The sequence below is a fragment of the Haemaphysalis longicornis genome, unplaced genomic scaffold, assembly GCF_048455015.1.
Source record: "Haemaphysalis longicornis isolate Haplotype H1 unplaced genomic scaffold, Haemaphysalis longicornis Haplotype H1 scaffold_12, whole genome shotgun sequence".
Taxonomy (NCBI): domain Eukaryota; kingdom Metazoa; phylum Arthropoda; class Arachnida; order Ixodida; family Ixodidae; genus Haemaphysalis; species Haemaphysalis longicornis.
Window position 1 is genome coordinate 29,743,209 of NW_027526225.1, and position 16,341 is coordinate 29,759,549.

Consider the following 16,341-nt stretch of genomic DNA (forward strand, 5'->3'; position numbering starts at 1 on the left):
GCTAGCACAGAAATTTCCTTGGCTGGTTAGAGGTATACAGCTTCGCACTAAAACGTGTTGCGCATTGCTGCAGCAGCAAATGGGGACACATAACCCCACTTCCATTTGTCCGACTTTGCGCGAGTCCACTGTGTTTGCTGATGCCAATAAGGTTAACTGTTCCTGTAAAAGCGCAGGGGAGCTCCATTATACTTTACAGGGGTAATTACGCAGCTTACGTTGCCAAATGTGTCAAGGGTTAATTGCCATTCGCCATTCCAAAGCCCCGGGAACCTTTTACAATTCATTAAATTCCCAGTAATTTGACTGAAAGGCTTCGTTATGTGTAGTACTTGATGTTCTCACAGAACACACTGATATCGTATGCACAAGCCAAACGTTTTACCTCAGACTCATGCAAACAGAATACACGAATGTCACTGTCTGCCAAGATACGTAAGCACTAATATTCAATGGAAATGCCGAGCAAATACGTGCTAAAGGGGCAGCCCTGGCGCACAGAGCTTTGCACGCCAATAGGCACTCCCGTCTTGTTCACAACTAACCACGTATAGCAATTTCGGTACGCCAGAGCTGCCCCTATACTAATATACTCCAGCATCCACATTAACGACTGGTGTGACAACAGTGAAATGCCTTTTCGAGTTCTATAAGAAGCGCGTCGATGCTTACTTGAGCGATAAGTGACCTAGCCTTGTTGATGTTGGTGCATATAAACCTTCCACTTGTGCCACAAGCTTGATGAGGGCCTACTATTTGATGTATAACTCCCTGTAGCCTTCTTCCAAGAATTTTCGTGAATACCTTAAGCCTACATTGGTGAGTAATTTTTTTTCGTGAATACCTTAAGGCTACATTTGTGAGTGAAATAGGCATATACGACGTACTTTGTTTCAATTTTTCTACATCGTGTGTGTTGGCGATTAAAACCATATGAGCAGATACGCAAGACTATGGGAGCAAGTTCAAATAAAAAACTTCATTGAAAACGGCAGCTAACTACAGCGCTATTTCACTATTAAATACTTTATAGAACGCATACCTAAACTATCAGGGCAATGGCGACTTGCCTGGGTTTAAATTATCAATCACTTCTTTAACCTTTTTTTGGAGTTATAGCAACTCATTGGTTTCATCGTTAAGACTCGGTATGTTGGCAAAAAATCCTTTTTTGAAGCTTTCAGGATCAGCCGAGCGTTAAGCAAAAAGCAACTGATAATGCTCAAAGAAGGCATGCTCGATCTGCTCGTTATCTCCTTATGCGACACCCTTTATGCCGCCGAGACCGAACAGCCAGCTTGTTTTAAGAGTAGATCAAGAAGGTAGTTGCAATGTTCAAAGCTAACTGCCAGTCGGTGATAGGTGTAATAGGACGTCACCGGACTATGGTGACTTGGAAATTGAACGTCGCGAGGTCCGATCGACTGTACGAACCGTTTTATTGGTTAGCTAGTACCTGGAGTAGTAGAGCTGTCGCTTGAAAATCCTCCAGGAGGTTTAAAAACGAAGAGCGTTTTTTTTTCTCGCTGTATTCTTTTCCGCTGCCTGCGCGTACTGTCGAAGGGTCTATTAATTACAATTTGGGGGCTTCGCCGCAGTGTGCTTTTTTTTCTGATTCCATGTGGGAAGCGTCTACTTCCGTGATGAAAACAAAAAGATCGAGAAAAATTAGAACGTTATTAATTCGTTGAAATCTACTACAGTAGCGTTTTGCGGCACCAAGAAGGCCCTTGAATGGGTTGCCTCAAACGGCCTCAAATTCACTGCAATCCAGGTGAACAAGAGTAGAACGTCATTATTCGCCGAACGGTACTGCACTTGTGTTTGGGGGTACCCCAGGAAGACCCTTGAATACTATTTCCCCACTCGAAGCCGTCTCAAATTCACTGCACTTAGTATTATCAGTTTGTTGCTGTGGCGTGAAAGTAAACCCGCTGTTTTTTGCGAAGTCACGTATGCGGGCGTTGACCTGCACTGGACATTCCCTCAGAAGCCAGTGGCCGGCTCTGGGGTAGTACACCGCGGCTGAATTTGTGAGCCACCTTCGGGTGTAGCGAGCGACCCGAGTTGTGAGGAACAGATCCTCTTCGCCCCACAGTATGAGCGTTGGAGTGGTGATCTTCCGACGTTTGAACCTCAGGGCGTGGTCGCTGTCGTTGTTGAAAGCGCGAAAGTGGTTGAGGGCCGCTGTCAAAGCACCTGGAAGAAGAAAATAAGATCAACAAGGTTGTTCCACAGGAGACTGCATGAGAAGGTAATGAAGCAAGCAGACTTCGTTGGCCGCCATTTGCGATGCCGAAAGCAAACAAACGTTTCGTTTCCTGTTAAGGGCTTAAGTCATCCTACTTTGCAGCCGTACGTAATTGGCTGATTGGTTTGCCAGGGCACCGTGCGTCGAGGACGATCGGTGCAAGAGAGTTCGGCTGCGATGTCGCAAAGCAACAAAAGCGAGGGCCGGCTCTTCGGTTTGCGACGCCGCAACCGTCACGCGACGACTGCGTCTCGAAAGTGTGGACGTACCCTCCGAGTGTGGGCAGCATCCACTGTAATGAAAACAAAACGGAGCGAGCGAAATTGCGCGGCATGGTCGTCATGCCAGTTTTAAGTGCAGAGCACTTTAGGTGCTCGCCTTGTCGTCCTAGCTCTCTCGCTAGACCCAAATATATAGAGTACCAAGGCGGCGTCCCGGGGTGACGCTGTTGTTTGCGGCGTGCCCCAGAGGCTTCGAAAGCCGAGCGGTTTGTATAGTCCTAAGCGTTCGAAACTCGTGAAACGCTGGCGCTTGTCATACATCTTCCCGTTGTTTAGCGCGAAGAAAACTATAGGTACATTTGAGGAAAAATATACGTAATTAACCTGCAGCGCCCGCGTTCCTTGAGTTAAAGACGCCCGTTGGGTTCTTTTTTACAATAGTAAATGCAAAATGTGGCAGTGCAACGCCGGCACGTGCGGGGAGAAAAGCACAAAGAACAGAACTCCCGCTGGCGCAGTTTCAGGTAGGAGGCGCGCGAGCACTGCGAAGGCGGGAAATTGGAATTGCATTTGGTGTTAACAGTGAACCGAAAACGGTGCTACAGCCCGCTGTGGCGAATCGCCGCTCTGCACTTCCGACAGCTTTCACATTGAGTGGAACGGCTTTAATTTTTTTGATCTGGCCGCTGTTCAAACAAAGGCGACAGACAAAGCCATCGCCTTTATTTGCCGATTAAGCATACCTTCGCATTATGGAGCACTTAAGAAACATTTTACGATTATTGTTTTCTCTTAGCAGAGAAGCACGGGGCTACTAAGATCCGTATCATACGTGGTGAGGCTGTTTGAACACTCTGGAAAGCTGCGGCTTCCAGTTGAGGCCTCTTTGATTTGGCCTGCACTTTCTGCACGAGCTCGCGATCAGTTCAGCGCAGGCGGTGGCACTGCAGAATCGGTTCTGCACTTTTTTTTTCGTTTTCTCCTGCACCTCCTCCCTGGCAAGTGCAGGGAAAGCCGTGCACTCGCCCTGTCCTCTCTACACCATCGGTAAATCGAGGAGAAAAATGCAGGTGCCACGCGCGGCACTCAAAAGTCGGAGTGGTGATTGCTGCACTACCTGAATGAGTATATAGCGAGTGCAGCCAAATGGAAGGCGCCTTTATTAATGTTTGAGGAAAGATGGGGCATGTCGGTGAAAATTTGCGCCGCCGATCCGCGCATACGAAGCTACAGGAGAACATTGAAGGACAGATTACGTGTGGGAATCGGTGTCGTCAGGCCGAGCTAAGCGCCAGCGGAGGCATTTGCCGCTGTGGTGGCGCCGCGTCCGCACCGCTGCCGGCCCAGTTTCCTGGAGGCGTCATTTCGAAGCGCGTTTCCACCCGCACGGCGTCTTCACGCTTTCCGTCACCGCTCGTACGCGTTGCAAAATTGAGTCGACAGCGAGTGCTATGTTATCGCTTGTTTTATCGGAGGTACCCTGAAACAAATTGTATGACATTCAGCCGCTAAGATGACTGCTATCACGCCGAGTTTCATTTACTTGTAATCTTTAGTTAATTGACAGCGAAGCTGTAAACGCTGCAGTATTGCTGTCTGCTGTCAATACATGTACGACCATCTACGGAGGGAGTAAGGTTACAGAAAGCGGCTGTAACTGTTGTTTTACCGGAACCACCCGGAAACGAAATATATACGACAATCGATCAGCCCCGAACATTACGCAGCAGAGCTCCGCTGGTCATTCTTCTTCTTCTCAGAGTGCAAGGGCATTGAATTTTGTATTTGCGTCTGCACACATGTACTTTACAAATACTTCGTGCGAGACGAGTTAGGTTTGGTTTGCAACGTGTGCGATAGGCCTCGTAATTGTCGTATTGCACCGACAAACACTGAACATCAAAATTCCTCGTTAAAGCCCCTTCAACCAGTTAGTCACAAAGAAAGCTTCGCGTTAACACCCCGTTAACACCGCTTTCTAAACAGCATGAAATGCACAAGACATTGTTAGGCAGGGTAAGGATACAGGACATACACCAAGAAGATGCGAGCAATGTGCTTGCACTAATATTTCCGATGAAAAATAAAAGGGCCCCAACCCGCTGCTACTGCTGCTGGTGATGTGATGTTCCTTGGTGAGTGGCCTACGAATACCGCTCACCCAACACTGCTTCTTCGTCGTAAGATGCTGAAACCACAGCGGTATGATCCACTGCTCCGTTCTTTGTCTTTCGTAACAATTGCTCAACAATGAACTTCGTTCACATCAGTCATTAAAAACAATAACTTGGTTCATAAGTAGATAAGAGAAAGCACAAACGAAACAAAATGATTGAATTTCTGCATTTCCTGTTCGAATTTCGATACAAATATTTCTTATACGTTATTGATGTTAGAAGTACGTATTGATGCTACTACAAAAGACACAAAGCGTATGTTTTTTTTTTTCATGCAGTTGTAGTCAAGCGAAGCTGCTCAGCTTGCACAAGGACAAAAATATGCGTACCTTTTTTTGAGAACTCGTATTTGGTGGCGTTTTCTTCTTCGCGGGTGAAGGCTCTGCCGTGAATGTCGTCGAAGAATTCCATGTCTCTCAACCTGATGTATTGCTCAGGTACAACCGGTTTTCGGAAAGCAATCATATACCTGCAAATAAAGAAGTTTGCTTGTTTAACATTTACCATGTAATTTGTGTCTGTTCAGGACTGAATTTGTGTCTGTTCAGGACTGCAGAAGTGCACTCCACGTGAAGTCATCGGTATTCGTTGCAATTGGAGGAGGGGGAAAAGGAAAAAAAATGTGGTTGATTCCCCTGTCATAGGAATCGGTAAAACACGAAAGTGAAACATGTGCAGCGAAATCTGCAGCTGAGCATTATTGGCGGGTCGGCGGCTGTCTTGTGGGTGTGCTTGGCGAGCGACGCCCTGCTGGCGGGTCGCTACGGCAAAGGTGTAGTGGCGTCATTTCCGTGACGGATATGACGTCAGTGAAACCTTGGTGTATCCCGGCATAAAACACTTTCGTGTTAAAATATAAAACCCGAAAACGAACAACCCGAACTATAAGGTCATCTTTAGTACTAAAGGTTGCTTCCCCGCAAGAGGACCCTGGCTGTATTGACTAGGAAACGCATATACGCGACATGGCCGAAGCGCCACAGGAAAATGGCGCGGCTTGTGCCACTGCGCCCGCAGGCCGAAAAAAAGAAGAAAAGAACCACCGGCGTGCGTTGTCAGCTCCGTTTCAGCCCGATTCCCAGCGGTGGCGTCAACAGAGATGTTATTCTTTCACCCTCACATTGGAGTCGAGGCATTACGTTCGGTGGGGTAGAGTTTGGGACGTCCAACCAGGGTGTCGAATCGGTATTTTTTCGGTTCGGTTCCGGTTCGGGTTCAAGCCTTTCGGGTTCGGTTCCGGGTTTGGTTCCGGAGCACCATTAAGTTCCAGTGGAAACCAGTTGGAACCGGTTCAGGCGGGTTCAAAGGGGTTCGGGAAAAAAAGCGAGAGTTTTTTCTCTGTTATTTTTTTGTGCCGTCGGATTTCGTTTCTCTGTCACGTCGGTATAAAAATGAAGTGATAATGTGGTTTTCTTTGTGTAAATGTTTTGTCTTGGCCAATTTAAAGGGACCCTGCAACACTTTTGGCGACATTTCTCAAAATCTTGAATGCATGTAGAACGTAGGAGAGGAGGAGGAATGCTTTTAATGATGAGGAGAAGTCAGCCTGGCAGCGAGCTTGGGTTGCTACTCCACATGAATATGAGAGGTGCAAAAGTGAAAGGAAGCGATGACACAAAAACTCTTACAGACACTACAAACACAAATAAGCACACACGAACTGACTGACGCAGGTTCGCGCACACAGCACAGAGTCAATCAACGTATCCCGTACTTATGGGTCGCGAAGTACAGTCAAACCTCGGTACAACGAACACCACATTAACGAACTTTTCAGATTAACGAGCGTGCAAGAAATCCCACGCCGACTGCTTATAGTTTTAATGTAAAATTATTTCACTACAACGTACTTCAGAATAGCGATCGTTTCAAAATAACGATCGTTTTATTTAGTTCCGTGCCATGTTAACAACACCTCAGTACTACGAACTCATATTTTCAAGGCCGGAGACTCTTAGAAGTCCGTTAAACAATCGCGGCAACCGGGGCAGTGTGCTAGTAGACGACACGGCAAAGCGCAGCGAAGAAGAGGACGTCTTGCAACTTGCTCCGCGGAATGCGGCAGCCGATGCAAGAGGGAGAAAAAAGGTGAGGAGAAGAGAAAAAATGAAGCATGGGTAGCCTTCTCCGTCCTGAAATCCGCGGCCGCGCTATTCGCGCTCACCCCAACTTTTTCTACGTTCCGCCGCTGCTCACGTGGCTTGCTGGATCTTCACGGACATCAGCGGAGCTGACAACAGAGGACATTGCCCAAACCGTGAGCGTTCAGGATGAAGAAGTGAAGATGGCAGCGAGGATGGCATGAACAACAATGCCTCTGAGGGTACCGCAGCAGCACTCGAAGACTACGACGAGCACGCGACGACTGCGGATGTGGTGGACAGCATACAAAAACTCCGCACATGTCCGGGGAAAAACCGCACGGCCACTGATTCACTCCCCAAGAATGTGTAAGAGTTTGAGTCCTTCGTGCTAGGAAGCTTGTGCTACTCGCGCTAGATGAAAATCGCCAACCACTTTAAATAAACGTGCATTGTTTCATGATCACTAGTGCATTTTTTTTGTGAAAAATGACTCCAAGGATGTACTGCTGTACACGTAGGTCGTTTTAGGCATTGAAATACTATTTGTTTTCTTAAATTTTGCGATTTTAACTATAACGACCTTTCAGAATAACGAGCAATTTTCCACGGTCCCCTGAAGTTCGTTATATCGAGATTTCACTGTACCTGAGCCTAAAATTACTGCTCTATGCTCGTCACAGAACTTAGAAACTTCCTAAAAATATTTTAGGGCGCAGCATTTTGTCCCCCGTCTATGGGCTGCACCACGTCGCCGTTGTCGTTACCGAGTGGACGATGGCGAGACTGACGAGTGAAAGAAAAAGCGAACGATGATAGAAAGCAAAGGAGGAGAGTGTCGCGAAATTAAGAGCGGAGGGTGGTTCCCCGTGGCGGGGCGAGCCAGCGCTCTCCGAAAATGTGCAGTGGGGGAGTGGGAAGTATGCTGTGCCCGCACGAGACGCTCGACGTCGCTGCGCTCGGGGAAAACACGATGATGTGCGTTCGCTTCCTAAGACGCAGCTCGTGGTCCCTTCCTGCCACTTTCATTCCCACTGCCAGTGCCCCAACGATCCCTACCCATCCCTCCACACACCCCAGGCCTGGGAGTAGGCCTTTCGGAGCTCCGAGGCCTCATACCAGGTGCTAGTTGCACCTCCCGAGACCTCCCACAAAGGGGAGCTTTTCTGAATAAATGTTATATCACTCACTCCTGAGACGCCCTTCACGCCTCCGACGCAGAGGCTCATCAGCGCTGCTGTCGAGAGAACCCACGAGTGAGTGCTCCTTGAGCGCACTGCGGCTGCGCCCAAATATCGAATGGACCTCTCCCGGGGTACGTCACGCGGCGGCCGTGACGTCACGGAAATCGCACGTGCTGGGTGTGGCCGGGAGGGTGGTTGGCAAAACATTCGGACCGGCGCGCGGCGCGTATGCAGTGAGGCCGCATTAGACGCGCGCAAAAGTGGGATTTTTGTTTACGTGTTGGCTTTTCTGATGCCGGTGGGCTGGTGTGCTCTCGGCTGCCCAAATTTTGCGAGCAAAATCAGCGGCATCAGGCTTTTCGGAGTCCCCACAGAGGTAAATTCGGCGTATATTGTGGATGCGCGCAATGTGCCGAAGAGGCTGGCAGCCAAAGCAGCGACATAGTCTGCTCTTACTCGTAGCAACATTTCGCATTCTCGAACTTCAGCTGTTCTCCAAAGCGCAGTCATACCGTCTACATTGGCAGTCCGCGCTGATTCGTGCAATGAAATGATACTGTTTATGAACCATGCGCATCTGCTTATCATGCAGCACTAGCAGAAATTTGCTCAAGTGAGGGAAGACGGAAATTTTCTTGCTGCGAAATATTGTCATGTTTTGAGGAGGTATACATATAGAGCACTGTATTAAAAACACAATGAATGCCTAACCTGCTTAGGCGACGCGAAATAAATGTTTCAACGAGGGATCCGCGATACCGGCCTGCCGCCTGATCGACAACGACAAATGGTCTTTTGCTATGGGGGGATCTGTTCAAGACGAACAAAATTCATTGCTTGTAAGTACAATAAATTTTTACCTTGATCAATTATATTCTGCCTTGAGGATGCCGGAAAACTGAGATGCTTGCCGTGCTCACATGTAGCATCGTGCCTTCGGGGCGAGATGGGCCGCTCACGCGACTCGAAAAATATATTTGCCCTTAGCGAACAGACTCAGTGAATGTATTCATTTGTTGCGGCCTCCCGATGCTGGCGTATGCAACGGGCGTACATGGACACTAACTTTAACTATCATGAAATAATGGCTACCGAAAATATTTCAGTGCACTGTCGCAAGATATACGCACTAACCATATGTGGCTGCTATGTTACTCTCACAATGACGATGAACCATTTCGAGATTTCACTCGGGTAAATGTAAGAAAAGAATCGGTAAATCTCGTAGAGAACGACATCATCGCGATATTTTTTTTGGAATAAGTTTCGCCTTTTGCTCTTCATATTTTTGTTTCGTTGCTGCTTATTTTACTATTTATTCCTTTCATACTTTACCTTTCCTTTTTCCCCTCGACATGAAATCGTGTGTACGCCACTGTCTCCGGGCGACGCAAAGAGACCAAGAACAGGGAGCGTTTAGCTGCCTGAGGCACCGCGCTTAGCTTAAGCGGACCTCGAAAGCAACAATAAATTAGCTTTCCTTGGTATGTGTCCGAACACAAAGAATCTTAAAAAACATTTTGGCATGCGTCGTAACAGCACCAACCTTCAGAATGACTCGTTTAGGCTGTTTTGCCGCGCACTGATTATCCGAAAGCGTCGCCGTTCAGTTGACCGTGCGGTAAACGAAAGTGTTGCGGAGGTTGTAGATGCGGAAAGCTACATGGAGGTGCGACGGCCACAGCTAGGATAACTAGACCCCCACCTGCAATGTGGGAAGCCAGTGACGGCACGAACCAACGGCACATCGTTCCTTACGGCCACCCCGCGGCCAGGCCGTGCCGTCGGCGTAGGCGCTTTCTACCAACCACCACCTCACTTCGCGGCTGCCAGCAGGCGCACCCGTCGCGCACGTGCGCTTAAAGACGTCACGTTGTTTACATACAGGGAGAGGTCCATTAGGGAGTATCGTAATCGCCAGCCAATTTTTTTTTTTGTAGCGTGAGCTACACTGGCCGGGTTGAGCAGTTTCGCGTGGGCTCCTGGAGAGCCGTGCTGCGCATGCGCCAGGAGCAGTGCCGTCTCACGGCGCACAGCTGGCGCGCCGGAGCCGCCGCCGCCGCCGCGACTGGATTGCTGAACTAAACTGGGCCGGATTGGATTGGATTGGATTGGAAATCGTTTCAGCAGCAGTAAGCACGATAATCAGCTAATCCTAGACAACCAGGAAATCTAAGAACAACCAGCTGAACCTTAGCTCACGCTACGTATATCCGGCATAGCCGAGCTAAGCCACTGCTAATTTTTTTCTTCTTCCCAGGCTTGGCGTTCTTCGACCGCTGGAATTACGTCATTACAGCGGTGTAGCGGCTATTTGCCGTTTTTTCCTAAGTTGCCAGCAGAGAACGCATTTGATGGTTACCTTAACTCTTTCGCTACCGCGCCTATCAAAATCGATCAATTTGATCGATACTTTTGGGAGCGCCTTTTCATAGCGTTCCAGGCGTTTCTCGAACAAGTAAAGCTGTTCGGAGTTAGATCAGAAAATGGCCTTTCAAAATCAGTTTTGTTTTCATTTTTGCAACGGAAACGTGATTTTTGACACGCTTTTAAATCACCTGGTTCTGGAAAAGGGGCGTGGTCATCGCGCCTCAAGGCTACCAACGAAGAATGCGTGCAACTCGTAATTACTCTGCACCAGCGCTTGTTTTTTGCTATCAGGGCGTGAATGGGGAACTAGCAAACGATTTTCAATCGTCAGGTTCACGCTCTGACAGTAATAATCCCAGAAATCGGCTGAAAATGTCAAGCAGTGCCTGGTTGCAAAGCTACTTTATGATTTTAGGCAGTTTTATTGCCTTTGCGCAAGTTGTCCTAAGTACTCTGGTAGTTCGACTTACCCCAGGACCATTCCCAAACAGTTTACAACAGTTTCGGTTTCGTTTCTGCATCGCGAAATTCATATTTAGCGCAACTACGCAGTTACCCAACTTCAAGGCTAACTGCCATGGCGCCTGAAGCGTCCGCGACTGATCCTCGAACAAAGCACGCCGCTCCTCATTTCCCCCCACCCTAACCCGATTTCTGCGATAAGAACTTCAGATGCAAGTCAAAAGGTCACACCCAGTCGCCAGATATCTGTTCCGCCGAGGACAGCGCTTCAAACCGGCCTTACACTGCCAGCTGTTCGCCTTCCAGTTTCGTTTTCATGCGAGGGTATATCCGGGTGTCTAATGTTGCTGCTTAGTTGAACTGTCTATTCGGACGGAGTCTCTGATAAGTTTTTGTACTGTTTCATTTGAAAAATGTTAGGTGGCGCTGCAATAGAGGAGGCTCGTTGTGCTGATCTTTCTTAGCGCGCGACTGCTACTCGGCCAAAGATCGCAGGGGACGATTCTAGCTCATCGTACCTCATTTTTGCGAGCAAGGCTACAATTGCGAGTAAGAAGATGATAATAAAGCTTAGCTTTATGTTTTGAGAGATAACTGACCGTGAACGACAACAAACATCAGCCACGGCGTTCCGTTTTCAACTTCATGCATGTTTTTTTCTGCATCGCGTGCTTGTCCCAAATATTGTGCTCGCTGTAAATGCAAAGTCAGCCATTGACAAGATGTTTTTACGTTATGTGGGGGCAAATTGGTGCCTCTGATAACGTCAAACCGCCAGATTTATTCCAAGGAACCACCCAAAATTGCACAGTTTGAATTAGAGGTTGGGCTTCACCGCATGACACGAGCACCGTGCGTGCTAACATTTTTTTTTTATATCTGAAAAACTGTTACGCGCAAGTCGACATTTTTTTAGGGTGTGTTTTTGAAATGTTTCCCTGCAAAATGTATATTCTAATTTTTTTCTACTACCGGTGGTTTGATATACACAACTCCTTTTTTATCATTTTTTTCGACAACTTGACAAAACTTTTGATTTTGATATTTTTTTTCACAACTATGATATATGAAAACCTTTAAAAAACTGGTGTTATTGGAAAGGCCGTTAAATATTCTGCATTTTGTGCTCCTGCAATTAGTGCCTAAATAATGTTTTAGCAGAAAAAAAAATGTTTTCTTGGACCCCCCAAAATTGGTCAATTTTCTGCGGTAGCGAAAGAGTTAAAAAGAAAGCCGCAAAAGTAAAGTAGAAATGCGAGGCTTCTCGGCTGCGACGAGCAAATCACGCAGTGCCGCTCCGTGCTGGTAAGAGCTATAGCTTTCTCAGTGCTTCCAGAAGCGAGGTAAAAAGTAAAAGCGTTCATAGGAAGTGTTGAAGAGTTCCTTTAGCTGTACAATCCACTGCAAAATGTTTTCTACGGTAGGTCAAAGATTACAACACTAACTTTACGGCCGCAAGTTTATTTTTGTTAATTTGGTTTCATTCACTTTTATAATTTATTTACTTTTATTCTTGGCTCATAAACCCCATTTTCATATCCTGCAGTTGTTTTCTTGAAAAAACAAAAGAAAAATTGGCTGGCGATTACGATGCTCGGTAGTGAGAAATTTGTGTGCAGGGCGAACTGCAGTTTCCTCGGCGCATAGCTGCTGTGTCTCAGGTAGTGATCGCGTCATCAACGAACGCAGGAAAGCGCGCGCTATACTCTGTTGTTATCTCGTAGCGCATCGCCCCCGGCGAGCATGTCCATCCCCCTCGCACTTTCACAATACTTACATCCTCCGCTTTCCTGCTCGCTCTATCTTCGGTGGCCTCTTCGTTCTCTCGGTTACAACGAGGCAGACGCTGAGGGAGTTCGCGAAACCACAGGAGCGAGCGCTTAAGAGCTGCGCTCTAAAACATGGCTCTACGTAGCCGCCTCTGTGCCGCCTTGTGATCTACTCCCCTCGCCGACCAATGACGGGCCGCAGCTCGTTTCCAAATAATGAATCCTTGCCTCAGCCTTTTGGAAGGCAAGAATATAACCTTCTGGTCAACCGGTGCCTCCGACGCCCCCTCCTAATCTCGCCCGTTGTGGCATCCTCGCCTGAATCTTATGGCACCCGCTGCGGTGGCTCAGTGGCTAAGACGTTGTGCTGCTGAGCACAACATCGCGGGTTCGATTCCCGGCCGCGGCGTCCGCTTTTCTAATGGAGGCGAAAAGTAAAAACACCCGTGTGTGCGAGATTTCGACGCACGTTAAAGATCCCCAGGTGGTCCAAATTAATCCGGAGCCCTCCACTACGACGCGCCTCATCGCTTGCATTGCGTCGGCGCGTTAAACCCTACAATCAATAAATCAATCAATTGAGCTTTTATTACATTGGACTCTCCCGGAGGCGTGTAGTTAAAGGAAACGGCTGCACCTCATGCTTTATTCGAACTATCCCAAAACAAGTTGCACCAAGATGGTGTGCTCAAAGGACTACTTACTCATGGAAAGTATTATGTGGTAGGCGTAACAAATACTCATTAGTCACACTTTTATAATATATAACACGGTGTCCTACGGGAGGTGTATGTTTGTAGAACTTCCATGATATGGCGACCACTATGCTGTGCGGGAAAATTGAACTCAATTTCACTTCGAGAGGAGTGTTATTTGAAAAATCCCGCTTGCCTGTTTGTACGCTTCACGCGACAAAAACCTCACATTTGCTTTGGACAACTTTTTGGGCGGCATGTATCAGCAAAGACGAATTTGTATATCAATGGGCTGAAATGTTACTGATACATCCGTAAAAACAGGTAATTCACCGAAAATCCCCATCAACCGCATTACATGGCTGTTATAAAAAATTCTGCTAAACAGTTTTGACGCATTTTATTGGTTACCTATATCATCAAAGACTTTTTCAGTATCTCAACGGGCCTGCGATAAAAACAAAAAAATTGTGCAACAAGCCTTTAGCGTCTCTCGCACTATCTCAGGGGTGTAATCCTTCAGAATTCATCCATACTGAGCTCCTACATATTGATAGGAATAGATTATCAGATTTTAACTCGAAAGTGTTTTATTCCCGGGTACAGGAAGATTTCGCTGACGTCATATCCGTCACGGAAGTGACGCCAGTACAAGAAGCAAGCGGCCTGTAAAGGGTGCACCCCTGCAGACAGGGCCTTCTTGCGGGGAAGCAAAAATTTGGTACTAAAGAGTACGTAATACTTGGGGTTGTTCGTTTTCGAGTTTTATTTTTTAACACGAAAGTGTTTTATGCCGCGATACCCCAGGTTCCACTGACGTCATATCCGTCACGGAAATTACGCCAGTACACCTTTGCCGAAGCGACCCGCCAGCAGGACGTCGCTCTTCAAGCACACCCACAAGACAGCCACCGACCCGCAAATCATGCTCAGCTGCAGATTTCGCGGCACATTTCACTTCCGTGTTTTATTGATTCCTATGACAGAGGAACCAACCGCAGTTTTTAAGTCTCTAGGACCAGCAGTGTGACAGCGCGTTCATATCACGTTAGGCATCCTGAGTCCGTTAGGTGTGTAATTTTAAAAGTTCTCCACGCTCTTTTAGCGGCGTCGTCGGGCGAAATCCTTAAAATTACTTTGGGTGTCTGTATAAGTAACATTTTTCACCAAAAAATGATTCCATGTTTCAATCGGTGGAACCTATATTGAGAAATCTGCAAAAACGGCCAATTTTCTTCGACATTTAGGCTCGCATAATAGTTGGTGATTAGGGCGAAACCGTAAAATTACTTTTCGGGAAGTTTGAGGGGCTCAACGTATAAGCAGTGAACACTTCGCTATCTCAACAAGCGGACAACATAATCACGACTTTCCGAAAACACATTTTGTTCCCTTTTTCTCAGGCGTGGAATTTTCAAAAATAATTCTATAATGAGCCCTTGCTCCCTGATATAAATGTCGTTCCTAAATTTCAAGTTTCTAGGGCCAGGCGTTCATTCTAATTGATAGGTCCCTATTATTCTGGAACTTAGCGACTACTGAATTCATATAATCACTCTTGCTTCAGTACAGTCATACTCTGTAGGCTAATGGCAGGTCATAACGTAACCCTAAACCTGTTAGATGTCGAGTCAATCTTGTCTGGTGTATCTGAGTGCGCAGTTTTTGGAGTCTAGTTGAATGTTGGCTTATATAAATCCCATTTTTATATAGTTTTTTTTTCTTCAACTTAGAGATTGCGCTGATGAATATACAACGTTCGCAACAGAGAACAGACCAGCTTAGTTATTTTTCTTTAGTTCCGCAAATTTAATATTTCCGTCTTTGGTGCAGTTTGGCGTCTGAAACTCAGCACGAGTAAAACGAAAGCTACAATATCGAAGACAAAGAATAAATTTGTGATTGTGGATATTGAAGCATGATTTGGTAATGGCAACACCGGACAGGAGCGGTCGGAGGTCAATGGGAGAGGCCTTCGTCCTGCAGTGCACATGAGTAGGCTGTCAATGATGATGATGAATGGCAAGCTGATATTCTGCTACGTGTAAAATTTCTAACTACTGCTAAGGCGCCTGATGTGGACATACACGTTCACAATATTTGTGTACAATACAGAAATAAGACATAGGTTATCCCTTCGTACACAAGTTATAGTGCTAAATTATAATACATTTATAGCCTCATTTATTCCTCACTATCATGTGGCGTTAGAGAACGGCGACAAGGCGCAATGAATGGTGCCTTCTTATAGCATAAAAGCGAGCGACAGGCCTGCGAACCAAGCAGTAAACGAACACCGGGCAGTGTTCCAAGCAGGTCTGTATCCTCAGGGCAACCACCTTTAAGTTGTTTGAGCGGCTCTGAACTTGGGAAACTGCTGTAAGAGCGAACGATGCCCTCATGATGAAAACGTTTCCTATAGTGCGCCACGAGCCTACCTATGATGTGCGTGACACTGTTTCATAAACTCTACCTTTCATTCCAACAAACACCGCACAAAATCATTGTTGTACGATTTGCGGAGACATTCTAAGAAAATGATTTCTCTCTTCGGTCGTCAACTACAAATAGGTTCACACAACTCGCTCACATTTGTGAGCCTTGGACTGAATAGTTTTTTTATGTGTAGCTATTGCACAGGGCAGTGTGAGTGATTTGCATGAACTGGCCTCTAATCTGTCTTTTTTTGTATACATTCGCTTGCGTAACGCCGAAGTATTGCGATTGTGTCACGAATTACGGGTATTCCGAGTATTTATTTTCATTTATCGTAATTTTGTATCTGTGCCCACTTTACAGATCTGCTCGAGTAGGTTAGGGCAAAAAGAAGATTAGTGCTGTGGTGGAGGATTTTGGGCGCGTAAGTACACTCGCGTACCGCGACGTACGTATGGACGGACAATTTTCCGTTGGAACTAGGCCTACATTGAATTCAGTAATCTCAACAGTGTATACGGCAGAAGCCTTATCGATAATAACAAAACCAACTGAGTCTCGAAAGGTCTCACGAAAAAAATATACAGCCGCAAAATTCCCAGCAGCCTTCAGCTCTCTTTTGCTTTACCTAAGTTGTGGGCTAGGAGGAAGAAACAACGAGCACAGAGGAATTGTAGCCATAACAAGGCTCACAC

The 16,341-nt window shown here is 46.8% G+C and overlaps 1 protein-coding gene across 2 annotated transcripts in view; it reads right to left on the reverse strand.

Annotated features, from left to right (window-relative positions):
• Positions 1-1,658: 1,658 nt before the first annotated feature.
• LOC144162536 (epoxide hydrolase 4-like) overlaps positions 1,659-16,341 on the reverse strand; it is a 61,035-nt gene continuing 46,352 nt past the window's right edge. For both annotated transcript variants that reach the window (XM_077693114.1, XM_077693115.1), the window contains 2 exons: positions 4,979-5,118; positions 1,659-2,199 (listed from right to left, as the gene is read on the reverse strand). In XM_077693114.1, the coding sequence (XP_077549240.1) occupies positions 1,796-2,199; positions 4,979-5,118 (544 nt within the window). In that variant the 3' untranslated portion in view covers positions 1,659-1,795. The remainder of the gene's footprint in view (positions 2,200-4,978; positions 5,119-16,341) is intronic.